Source organism: Vigna umbellata, chromosome 6 (assembly GCF_029865625.1).
Source record: "Vigna umbellata cultivar VRB3 chromosome 6, Vumbellata_1.0, whole genome shotgun sequence".
Classification (NCBI taxonomy): domain Eukaryota; kingdom Viridiplantae; phylum Streptophyta; class Magnoliopsida; order Fabales; family Fabaceae; genus Vigna; species Vigna umbellata.
In genome coordinates, this window is record NC_142170.1 from 7,952,388 (window position 1) to 7,964,429 (window position 12,042).

The window sequence follows — 12,042 nt, forward strand, 5'->3', positions numbered from 1 at the left end:
TTTTTCTGGAATTTCTTATTTATAAGGGATTTCCTAAATATCAATTTTGCTTAGGAATTCCGTTTTTATAATACCAATAAAAAACTATAACTTTACAGGATTTATTTCGTAATGATCAGTCGTGTATTCAATTTGGATAAATAATCATTTTAGCTTTCAAAGATGATAAGTTTTAAAATTAAAATAATATACTAAAATATCCATTTCAGTAATTTAAAAAATATCTATTCCATATAGTCAAAAGCACAAAGATGCTATACATCTTGTTGGAAAATCTGTTAAAATTATATATACTTATTGTCATACGGACTTATTTGTTGATCTTTTTACTTTGGGTTTAGACTAAGTAACGAAAAAAAAATAATTTCTTTAGTTAATGAATTTAAAATACTTTAGAATAAAATTATTTGTTTCAATGAAAAAAATAAAAACAAAATTTAAATTTTATCTTTTTTTCTTAACAAATATTCTAAACAGTTAAAATAGTGGAGTTTGAAGTTCACTAAAATTTCACAATTAGTTATTTTGTTTTTCAATATATATAAATTTGATAAATAATTTCTTTAAGTTTAATTTTACAATTTTATATTTTAAAGTAAATATTTTTAAAGTAAACTTTTAATTAAAAATAAATTACTTTATTAAAAAAATCGATGTATAAAATATTTTAATTAATCTATTCAGATAAAATATTTAAAAAATAAAGAGAATTTAATGGTAAACAATTCAAATATTATAAATTTCAATTTATTAATTGACATTGTAAAAATTATTTATTCAACAAGCGTGGTCTCTAGAAAAACTCTTAAAAACATGATACTTATATTAAAAGTTTAAAGCTTATAAAGTGACAGTCTTTGAAACTGAGTTCATGATTGTGTCTCTTGCCCTTTTAATTTTTGTTGTGTGATCCTCTCTTTATAATTGTAAAATAAAAACATGACAAGAATGTAATGACTCCTTGATATCATATACATACACGGCACACTATCCAATAAGCTAAGGAATAACCATTGACTTCATTCAACTTTTACATCACGCTAACTTCTCTGATATCATACACATTAAAAAATTGATGCTGCTTACATCAGAATCTATGTACTCAAACTAAAGAACATCTTTTCCTTTTCATTTTGCTTACGCTTCACATCAATAGTGGACGCGTGGAGGATTGAACTTCAGAATTTCCATTACTACTTTGTATTGCAGTCAAACAACGTTGCCAGTGGCAAAAAATTGCATCACCAAACGAGTGTATGGAACTTTATCCCTTCAAAGTATATATGATAATAATACCGTAGTCCACCTTGTTGACGGCTGATGAGATAAGTTCCAAACTTGCAATATCAGTTTATATCTTTCTCTGCTGAAAATAGCAATTGTTCATGATATGGTGCCAAGATCATTCAGGCGGTTTGGTCCAACTTGAATTCTCTTTTTCCATAGCAACGATGGATGCCAGCCTCTCGTAAACCTGTAACAACACATCAATCTCAAGCCAGAAGAACAGCTAGATGGAAAAAGTCTAAGTAGATTATGCAGTCACAACTTAAAGAACTTTAATGTAGTCATCTCATGCAAACTGACATACATATTTTGAACATAATAATCTTAAAAATAAAATTACTTCAGAGAGTTGTTTCTTGTGGCCATCTTTGTCTTTCTTGTCCTGATTGCTCATGGAAGCATCATCATACCTAGACAGCAGCATATGAAACCAAAATGTTAAGGTTCATATGGAGGTGAAGTGGTAGAATCGAATTTTTCAGCTATCTTGACAGTCATATAAGCCTGAAATATCGAAGGTACAACCTAGAAAACAATTGGGATCATTTCTTACCAATCACGGGGAATGCCAGCTTCATCTCGAGCTGCATAGTTGAAGGGGCCCTTCAGTTCCACATTGTATTCCTTTAGTAAGTCTGTATGGTTGCAAAAATACATTAATGTTGAAAATTGCATGACTTCAGTGTGTTGGTATCTAAGCAGATAAGTAAAGATTATCCAGGCTTCACAACCTTTAAAAGTGGAGCCTGGAGCACAATTCATTTTTTGACAGACAGAAGCAAACCAGTAGACACCAACTGCTACATGTGCAATTTCCTCATAAGCGATTCTTGCCACAATCTTAGATGTCCTATTATCTCCAAAGCCAACTAATTTTTTCACCAGGCGTGGCCCAGCATCAAGTCCTCTAGCCTCCTACAAGTGAAATAAATAATACATTTAGAACAACTCTCATGATTCAAAGCTTGCGTAATTAGGCATTTCCAGGAATTTTCAGAAAAGAACATCTCCCACTTCAGCAAGAGGTCATAGCTAGTGAAAAATATACGCCAATGGGCAAAAATGTTGATGTAAAATATGGTTGTGGACTGATGGAAATCATCAACTTTAACAAAAGAGTTATTCTATGAGCCCTAATTAGGCAGTGTAAAAAGGATTCCTGTAGAAATCTTCATGAAGTGCTCGAGAATCCAGATAAATGTCAGAGGCCCATAACTAAGTATTACTATTACTCATTTCTAAGCACAAATAAAAACGAAAAAGATTATTCACATAGGCAATGAAGTCTAACCTAACCAACAGCTTTCAAAGCATAAAATGAGTGTTATTTCACATAACCCATACTTGATACACATACGCTTGAAAAAGAAATACAATCTCATCAAAATATCAACATTGTCATATTTATTGATCAGTTTTTCACCAAATGGTAACAAACATGTCAAAGAAAGAATGAAGGTGGGGGTTAACCTGGACGAGAGGTATCACAGCCAAACGTGCAGCAACATTGTCTGATGATTTCTCACATTCCCTCCATAGAATATTGTGAGCAGGCATGTCACCATATCTGGTTGGAAGAAGATTCAAAAGATCAGCATAACTAAATTAACTAGAACAGGAAAAAAATTGTAAAGACAAATAACCTTACTTAAAACCCAGCTCAGCAAGCCTCTGTGAACACCAAGAGAAGTGGCGACTCTCATCATCAGCAACATGAGCAAAGTCGGCAAAGAACCCCTCCCCTAAAATTTCACTATAGGGAGAAAACCGGACAACGGTATCCCACGCCAAATCAATTGCATTGAGCTCAACGTGTGCCAGATTATGAAGCATATAAGCATTCAGGGGCAAACCCGAGTCCTTGGGAGCAGGGATTTCCTTAGGAGAAACCTAAAGTCAAAGAAAACAACTCCATTATGCACAAGACAAAGTGAAATTCATGAAGAAAATTAAACCTTCAACTTGAAGAATCAACATGTCATTATTATTTAGAAAAAAAAAAATACTGTTAAGCCTAGAGCAATGCAACATGGAGGATATGAGGAAATTCTAAAACAATCAAGATACAATACAGTGTAAATACACTAAGAATAATGTAAAAGAACATTTTTACATAATTGCATAATATTTGTAAAGGATACATTACCATTTATCGGCAATGTATAAGCTTATCAGTAAATGGTGAACACAAGTTACCGAACAAACTAAAACTACTAGCAATCATAATAAAGATCAATTAAATAACTTTCCTAACCCATATCATATCATATCGGAATATACTTTTTTCCCCATGAAAATCTCACAAAAATACATAATTTTCCAAACTCCTGCGGAATGCCACAAGAAAATATTAGTCCGCCTCAAAACAAGTCTTGCCTAGTATAATTACCTACTCTTAATTGTAGTTCTAAGGATTCAGAGTGTTGGGACAATTAGCTCTTAATGATATAATTTGTAATATAACAGAAAAGAAAGGTAAATAAAAAAGAAAGAAGTGATAGAGAGAAGGGAACCAGTTGGGGATTTGGTGGTCGGGCGGGGCGAGAGGGGGGTACGGAAATGCCAAGGGGAAGGTTTTGGCGGCGCCACATGGAGTAAGCCATGTGAGAAAGCTGGGACTTGGCAAGAGGGTCGCTGGTGGAAAGAACGATAGAACCAAGCTCAGCCAAGGAAGAAGCTTGCCCCAATGGAGTGGAATCACAGAATAGGGGTAGGGGCTCTGGACCATGCTCCCCCCACTTGCGATTCTCGTTCAGATGGCTCTCCCTCCATTCATCCAGGCCACGCCATGGACAAACCTTGACACCAGATGAAAAAGAAGAAGAGGAGAAGCATCTGGGCTTCAAATGCGAGGCCGAAAGTGATACCATCGTTGCTTCCAGTTTCAGAAGCTGCATCACTTCCGCTTCCTCACTCCCCCTCCAAGCTTTATGATTATGCTCCTACTCTTCCTCCAAGCTTTCTTAATCTCAGAATATGCCCAACACCGTATAACTCACTCAGTTTTGTTTAACCACTGCAGTGCAGAGTCAGAAATAAAATAAAATAGGTGTATTTAAGCTGTATTTAAACTGTATTGCTACGTTTTTAATTTAATTTAAATTCGTACTTGTACGTCTAATTCAAAATTTATTTTAATCCGTTCATTTAAATCAATGAAAATAGTCGTAAAAATTTGTTTAGTACATACAACCAATGCAAATTTGAGGATTTTCGTACTTGTACGTTTAGTACAGCAATATTTTTTTTACTACAGGATTAAATTACAATTTTCTCTTTGAACCTTAAAAAGTAATTAATTTTCCAAAAAAGCTGGGGAATGCTTCAAATTATCATTTTTAGCGACTAATCCTTGAAAACTACCATTAATCGATAATTATTAGAAGAAATTCATTTTATTTTTATTCTAATTGTTCTCTTCACAAATTATTATGAAAATTTTATACAACCAGAAAGATTGTTAAAATATCTGACGCTTTGTTTGAAGGAGTAATTACAACTGAATACTATTTCGACACACAAATTGACATCTACCATGTGAACCAATAATGACTTCAAGAACTTGAATTACAGATTATCTTTGCATGTCAGTGTAGCGGTAGTTAGCAATGTACACCGCTACGGAGAACTTTCTAACTATCATCACATTCTACCAAATAATTTACATGAGTTCGTGTAATCACAAATAAAGCCTTATAGCAATGGTGCAACAGTTCCACACTGCATCAGTAATTTTAATGCTTTACAGCAATGGCCCTTATAATGCTTCCTTTACAAACCAACAGCTAAATTAGGATGAATAATTTGGAAACCGGAAATCGAACCAGCCAAGAATCACATCACCAGCAAATCTTAAATATCTGAGATATGCCAAATCCACATGAAATAAAACAACAAGGGATAAAAAGTTAGTAGTTCACAAATTTTATGATCAATAAATAAACTCGGACAGTCTGAACAATTGCAACATTGATTAATTCAATTCACATGTTACATTAAAAGTTACGTTACGTTGTGAAAATAGAAAATCGCTATCGCATAAATAGATAATATATGTAAATTGTAAGCGTTATAGACTTGTCCTGCAATGGCACGAGGAGCAATGTTTACAAGTTCAAAAGAATTGTTATTTCTTTTGGGGGTGAAGATACAAGTGCAAGATAAAGATACCATTCAACAACAATGCCTTTCAGTTCCTCTTGTTTGTAATGGATAACACAAGAATGCAAGAGATGTAATATAGTAAAGCAAAGCAAATCATCAGTTCATCATTAAGTAGGCAGATGGTAATGAGTATACATTAACCAGCATTTCAAACCGTAATCGTGTATAAAATCCAATATAACAGGATGTGAGGCTATAATGCTAACAAAGGTACTACTATTTCTATATAACCAAACATAAAAAAAAAACAATTTACGGAAAAACACAGTACTACTCAGGAGATCTTGGATACCGTACTGAAAACAGTTCCAGAAACCAAATAACTTAAGAGAACTACGAGGAAAGATAGCAAATGTGACTTTTCACACACTAATAATTAATTTCAATAGACCATGCTTTAAATATTTTCACGCAAATATTATGTTTATACTCTAGAGGTATATCCTTAAGGCCATCTTCCATTAATCTTTATAATCTACTCACTAAATACATTTACATCAGACAACAGCGTTGCAACCTAGTCAGCAGGCCACAATGAATGTTCTTAAATTCACGTACCAGTTTAAAAAGTTCAACCACAATAGATAAGAGAGAAAGTAGAAATCTTTTTGGCAGAAATTATTCTTAAGACAACTACCAAAGAGAAACTAAACTTCAGCACATCTGGAATTACAAGACACGGGTTATGTTATGCTAATAAAAAATGCTCTCAACAAAGTAAATAGAATAGGACATGGAACATATGCAAACAAGTACACTAAAGAGAGTGCAATCCAGTAAACATTTTAACACTACGAACTAAGAAAACACGAAGAGCACGTGAAAAAATGTAAAATTTTATAGAAAATGGCATCAAATACTTACTGCTAAAACTGCACTTATGCAAAGAATCTAAAAACGAGGCCACATTCCAGAAATAACCACTAGTCATTGCATTCAATTTTAAATTAAAACCCAGTTATTAAACCTGTAACAAGATCGTCTTAAATTTTCAAATTGCAGAAATATTAAGCTTGAATAGAAAAGTAAACAGTAAAATCAATAACAAACATGGAGCACCAGGATGAATGCAATCGAAAAAACATTTATGGTAAACCAGTAAGAGTAATGAGTTAAACAATCATGATAGTTACGAGAAAAATCACATTGAAAGATACATATGTCACTCTACAAAATGAAAAGAGGGAGTACAAAGCAGAGCATATAGCGAAATAAATATTTGGAGGTTGTGATTCTACCTGACAATGAATTTAGGTTCTCTATTACCCAGCATCAGACCCAGAGGCTGAGGAACTACCAGTATCAGAATCTGCATGAATAAAATAAATAAAAATCAGACAGAACACTTGACCAAAACGAAAAATGAGCATGCAGTAGCAAGAATAATAATGGTCAAGATATCTCTTGACTAAATAATTAATCAAAGTAACACTTGATGAAGAGCCTGAATCACTGCTGGAGCTGCTTGAACCACTTGTCTTGCTCCCATCCACTTGAACTTCTTCTTGCACGGGCAAGGATGGGGGAGGATTTCTTTCATCTGCTGATAAAAAGGTAAACAAGATAAATCAATTAATCCAATAATGAGATCCACAATAATGATACCATTAAAAATTACCTGTTTGTGCTTCTTCTGAAATCTCAACCATAACTGGTGCCTGACTCTACAGAAGCATGAAAAAAAAAGTACATTTAGCAATGACTGTTTGACAATGAATTCACTGGCTCATGAAAGTTAAAATTGAAAACTGTACCTTTTGCAGGGCATTCTGCTCAGCTTGTGCTCTAGCTTGAATAGCAAGTTCAAGCTTCCTCTTATTTTTGCTCAAACTTTTCTTATAGTTGGTCACAAATCTATCAAGCTCCCAGAGAGTCTCCGTATCCACACTATCAATGTCCACTTCAATTTCTTCATCATGCTGGGAAAGTGCCGAATTTCTCTTCTTAATGATCTGTACAATGGCATCTAGTTTCTCAGAAGGTAGACCCTGAAGGTTTGCGCTGAGTTTTTGCTTTTCCTCATATGTCATGTCTCTTTTATGAGGGTCTTTGGCCTTAGGCTTTTTGGGAGCAGGGGTTCGAGACGAAGGAGTGATGCTCATGATTTTTGGAGGTTGGGTCATTGATTCTGACCTATCCAAAATCCGTCTCGTATCAATAGGCGGGGGTCGAAATGCAGGAGCCTTTCTAGACAGAGGTGGAGGTGAAGGGCCAGCCGAACCATAATCTTGGTCAAATCTCATTTCGTGGTTGTAATTTGACTCTATTACAGCCCATCTCTCCTCAAATACATCTGACAGCTGCTCAGCCATTATATGAACGTCTTGTCCTTTGGGATTATAAGTCATGGCATTGCGAAATGTAAGTCTCACATCCTCAGCAAACTCCTTGGGTGACTTGTACAAATTCTTGTTCAGCCTTGACTTCACAGCACCCAGGTCCATTGGATGCGTGATGATATCAAAATAATCGTGTAAACCAAGACCCTCAACGTCAACTGGAGAATTAAACACCCAACCATGCTTGTGCTTCATCAATTTCTCAAGCAACGAGCCACAACTCTTCAAAAGCTTCAATCCCATTCCATGTCCCATCTCAGCTGCACCATGCTTCTTCCCATTCAATTTAGACTTCTTGTTACTTCCTGAAGGTGGAAACTTTTCTTTCCCAAGCAAGAACTCCGAATTGCGATAGAACTGGTTCGCCTTGGGCGTCCTCTTTTCCTTCTCAACGGTTTCACCAACCCCTTGACTATTCTCCAACACTGATACGCTCAACTGATGCAAAGGTTGGGAAGGCTCTCGTGGTGGAACAACAGCCGAGGCCACCTCCGAATGAGTACGCTTTGTTCCAACCCTATTACCAGTCCCGCTATCCACCATCATATCTGAATTACCATACGCACCAATCACCCCCAACTTCTCTTCAATCCTACTCACCAAACTCCTAACCATATTGAGCTCACTCTCAAGCCTCCTCATTAATTCCGGCTTAGACCGCCAATCCAACCTTAGCCTAACAAAACTCCCCGGTCCCGGCAACCATTCTGGTAAGCCGGGAACACTGGAAGACTCATTCAAAGCACGATTCACGTACGGCCGAGCTGAATTCCCATCCTCCAGGCCCTGCTGAACCAAGGCGTTATTGCAATTATCCTTAGCCCTAGTATTACCGTTATCGACAGTGATGTTATCCTTACTGTTGTAATGCGCGGCGGTAATGGTACCCGAACTGTCGTCGCCGTCGTTGGTAATAGTTGCAGCGGTAGTATGAGGAGCGACGTTCACGGCGTTGACTTTGTTCTTAGGACCTTTAAACGCTTTCCTTGTGTAGACCCTGCTCTCGGTGTATCTCCGCTCCTTTTTGCTGCCATCATCTCCACCAATTTGTCCCGAAGCCATACATGCAAAACCCTAATTATGTTTTCCCTCACCCTAAAACCTTGACCGAACCCTAGAATCCGAACATAGGGTTTTACAAATCGGGCAGGGAGGAGAATAACCTAGTAAGACAGCCTACAAGTGAAATTCCGAAAACAGAAACGAATCGATGGAGAAGAAGAAAGCGAGGGTCGCGAGGACACAGAATAGGGTTTGGAGCTGTGTTACCTTGGTGCTCCGATCAGATCTCGCAGTTTCTCTCTCTGGAGATGGAGATTCTCTCTCTATAACTCTCGGTGTGGTTCTCTTTCAGTGCAAGTGAACGGGAAATCGTGTCATCTTATCGGGTCACAGGTGTACGGCAACGGTAGGTGCGTGTGTGGAACCGTGGACCGGGTGAGTGGATAGTGACGCGTCTGAGGTGCGTCACAGGGAACCCTTTTACACCAATTTTTGGGACGCGAACTCGCTAACAGGTTTGGCCAGTGGGATGCACGCACCAATCAGAGGGCAGAGATGGAGGGACGTGGATGTCACGCGGTAGTGAGAGGAAGCGGGAGTTTGTGGTGCGAGGTTTCGTTAGCGAAAAATTAAAAAGATTTCGTGAGCCGGGGTGTGGCGCGTGATGAGTACTCGTCAGTCCGAACCCGGCACTGTCTGCCCAGCGCCGGAAGGGATCCACACGCGCCGGAATGGCGGGTGTGCTGCTGTTTTTTCGGGCCTTGGATTTATTGTCTTTGGGCTTAAGTTGTGGATCATAGCCCAGTTGGCTTTAGTGTGTAGGCACTTGCTGCCTTCACCACCATTATTCAGTACATATCAATTTTGTCCTTTTCTAAAATGGAGGTCAACATCCGTTTCACCTTTAAAAGATATTGATATATGTCCGTTCACATATTGTCACATATTGAACGTTCGTCCTGGGAGGGCGCGAACGTTTATAATATTATAGACGTCCGTCCTGGGAGGGCGCGGACGTTCACTAGGCTGAACACTGAACGTTTCAACTCCCCACGTGTCAGCCACTTGAACGTCCGTCCTGGGAGGGCGCGGATGTTTATAATATTATAGACGTCTGTCTTGGGAGGGCGCGGACTTTCACTAGGCTGAACACTGAACGTTTCAACTCCCCATGTGTCAGCCACTTGAACGTCCGTCCTGGGAGGGCGCGGACTTTCACTAGGCTGAACATTGAACGTTTCAACTCCCCATGTGTCAGCCACTTGAACGTCCGTCCTGGGAGGGCGCGGACGTTTATAATATTATAGACGTCCGTCCTGGGAGGGGGCGGACGTCTATAACAGTATTAATATTGTAAACGCGAACCCGCGAGCAGTTACACTCGTCTTCTCCCCCCGAACGCTGTCTGCTCCATTGATTTTCCAGGTGCGTTTTCTCTTTTTTGGACCGTTTAAATTAACTTTCAATCCGATTACATTGCTCTGTGATGAAATACCTTTGATTTGAACCGATTAAAAATCGTTTTTGGTACTTTTTTTGCAGTCTCTTGCGTGTTCTTGGGCGGATTCTTTGACTGTTTTCGGGCTACGTTTTATGTCGTTCCCTCCTCGATTTCCCTCCCTTTGACTGTTTCTGGGCTACATTCTTAGGCCGTTCCGGCAGTGCACAAACGGACGTCCAATCCCCCAGCCCCTACCACTAACAATACAGCCAAGTAGACGTCAAGGGTCGAGGTGCCGGACGTCTATATGGACGTCTATATAGACGTCTGGCCTGACACAACGGACGTCTATATAAACGTCCGGCCTGACATAGCGGACGTTTATATAGACGTCCGGCCTGACACAACGGACGTTTGTATAAACGTCCGGCCTGGCACAACGGACGTCTACATAGACGTCACCCGCATAGACGTCCGTTGGAGATCGGACGTCAAAAGGCCCACAAAACGAACGTCTATAGCCCGTTCTGCACTAGTGATTGAAGCTTTATTCAGAGAGATAGATTTAAAAAAATATTGATTAAATAAATATTAAATATTATTGTAATTATCATTTTATCAGTATTAGATATTGTATAATTTTTCTATTATTATTATTTTAAAAATTTTCGCTTTGATTATTATTATAACTATTAAATGTAAACCTATTATTTGATGAATCTAATTTAAAAATGAAATCGGTCGTGATGCTTTGCTGCTCGTCGTGCACATAGTAAAAAGCAAATAAATAAGTTCTAGAAGAACTGAAGCAATATAATTAAAAAAAAAACGATGACATAAGAAAGAAAGGTGAGATATATTATCGGCATATATGTGTTTAGAAGAACTACATTACAAATCCTGACACATATATAGGTGATCTTCAACTTTCTCTAACAGTGGAAAAGGAAAACAAAATGCAGCACAAACAAAAGGAGACAAATAACACAAACAAAAATGATTGAAACTGCACCTAAACATGCTCAAGAACACTGGGTTTCAGAAGCAATTAGGTTTATTTGAAGATACCAGAAAGCTTAAATAGGTGAAGAAAATTAAGATGGTAACCATGCTCATAACGCAACCTTTTTGCATGTTCCATTCCAACAAAGCTAATTTAATTAATTTGGTGGTGCTGCAAAATTATGATGAGGATCTGGTCCCTCTGGGGCGAGTCTATGTGTATTTCCATCCTTGTGAGGGACATCAGCAGCAGCATCTTCAACATGCATATGCTGTTCTGATAAGTCCAAACCTAAATACTTGTAATGAAATTGATGATGGCTGTCTGCAACATTATTTTGAGGAATGAATGGGTGGCCATGGAGATTACGTGCCTGCAAAGTGATGAAAAAGGTGCAGAGGATGATTAGCACAAGCATGAACACTCGAGGCATTGTTGTACTTGCCATGCTGTGATGATATGAAACTCTGAATGAATGTTGAAGAAGATGCTCAAAGGTAGGAAGTATATACTAAACTTGATGAGAGCAGTGTGGAAGCATACCAATATGTGGTACTTATAATATGGCAGAATAAGAATAAAAAAAAAGGTTTAGATTAGATATAGGAGTGAATTCTGTTTAATTATTAACTTAGAGGCTAGTGCTTAACGATTCCTCACATAAGAATCCTTTAGGTTTGGAGTATAAACTATAAATGTGCAAAAAAAACATATGAAATTGGAAATAAATAACTCTTTGGCATCTGTAGAAAGTTTGGAAGCTTGACTATCCCTTACAAAGTTTAAGGGTCACAATCTCCTGGCAA

General features: G+C 37.7%; 3 protein-coding genes across 8 annotated transcripts; all 3 read right to left on the bottom strand.

The window, feature by feature from the left end:
- Positions 1-988: 988 nt before the first annotated feature.
- On the bottom strand, positions 989-4,310 carry LOC124830777 (diiron containing four-helix bundle family ferritin protein, putative (Protein of unknown function DUF455)). 2 transcript variants are annotated; one of them, XM_088092513.1, is made up of 7 exons: positions 3,801-4,310; positions 2,936-3,177; positions 2,758-2,854; positions 2,019-2,202; positions 1,841-1,922; positions 1,588-1,697; positions 989-1,474 (listed from the first exon to the last, which is right to left on the bottom strand). In XM_088092513.1, the coding sequence occupies exons 1-7, from the start codon at positions 4,182-4,184 to the stop codon at positions 1,407-1,409; spliced, it is 1,167 nt and encodes a 388-aa protein (XP_087948639.1). In that variant the 5' UTR covers positions 4,185-4,310; the 3' UTR covers positions 989-1,406. The 2 variants fall into 2 exon arrangements, with proteins under 2 accessions (XP_087948639.1, XP_047160544.1); XM_047304588.2 differs by having other exon boundaries at positions 1,628-1,697; positions 3,801-4,307.
- A 508-nt stretch (positions 4,311-4,818) lies between these two features.
- On the bottom strand, positions 4,819-9,465 carry GTE4 (global transcription factor group E4). 5 transcript variants are annotated; one of them, XM_047304584.2, is made up of 5 exons: positions 7,206-9,465; positions 7,070-7,115; positions 6,884-6,994; positions 6,690-6,760; positions 4,819-5,147 (listed from the first exon to the last, which is right to left on the bottom strand). In XM_047304584.2, exons 1-4 carry the CDS (start codon positions 8,850-8,852, stop codon positions 6,714-6,716), a joined length of 1,851 nt encoding a protein of 616 aa, XP_047160540.2. In that variant the 5' UTR covers positions 8,853-9,465; the 3' UTR covers positions 4,819-5,147; positions 6,690-6,713. The 5 variants fall into 5 exon arrangements, with proteins under 5 accessions (XP_047160540.2, XP_047160538.2, XP_047160537.2 ...); XM_047304582.2 differs by having other exon boundaries at positions 6,690-6,994; positions 7,206-8,904; positions 9,060-9,462; XM_047304581.2 differs by having other exon boundaries at positions 6,690-6,994; positions 7,206-8,953; positions 9,060-9,461.
- Positions 9,466-11,159: 1,694 nt separating this feature from the next.
- On the bottom strand, positions 11,160-11,747 carry LOC148196709 (CLAVATA3/ESR (CLE)-related protein 13-like). Its single transcript, XM_088092521.1, has one exon. The coding sequence runs from the start codon at positions 11,682-11,684 to the stop codon at positions 11,394-11,396; it is 291 nt and encodes a 96-aa protein (XP_087948647.1). The 5' UTR covers positions 11,685-11,747; the 3' UTR covers positions 11,160-11,393.
- Positions 11,748-12,042: the final 295 nt, after the last annotated feature.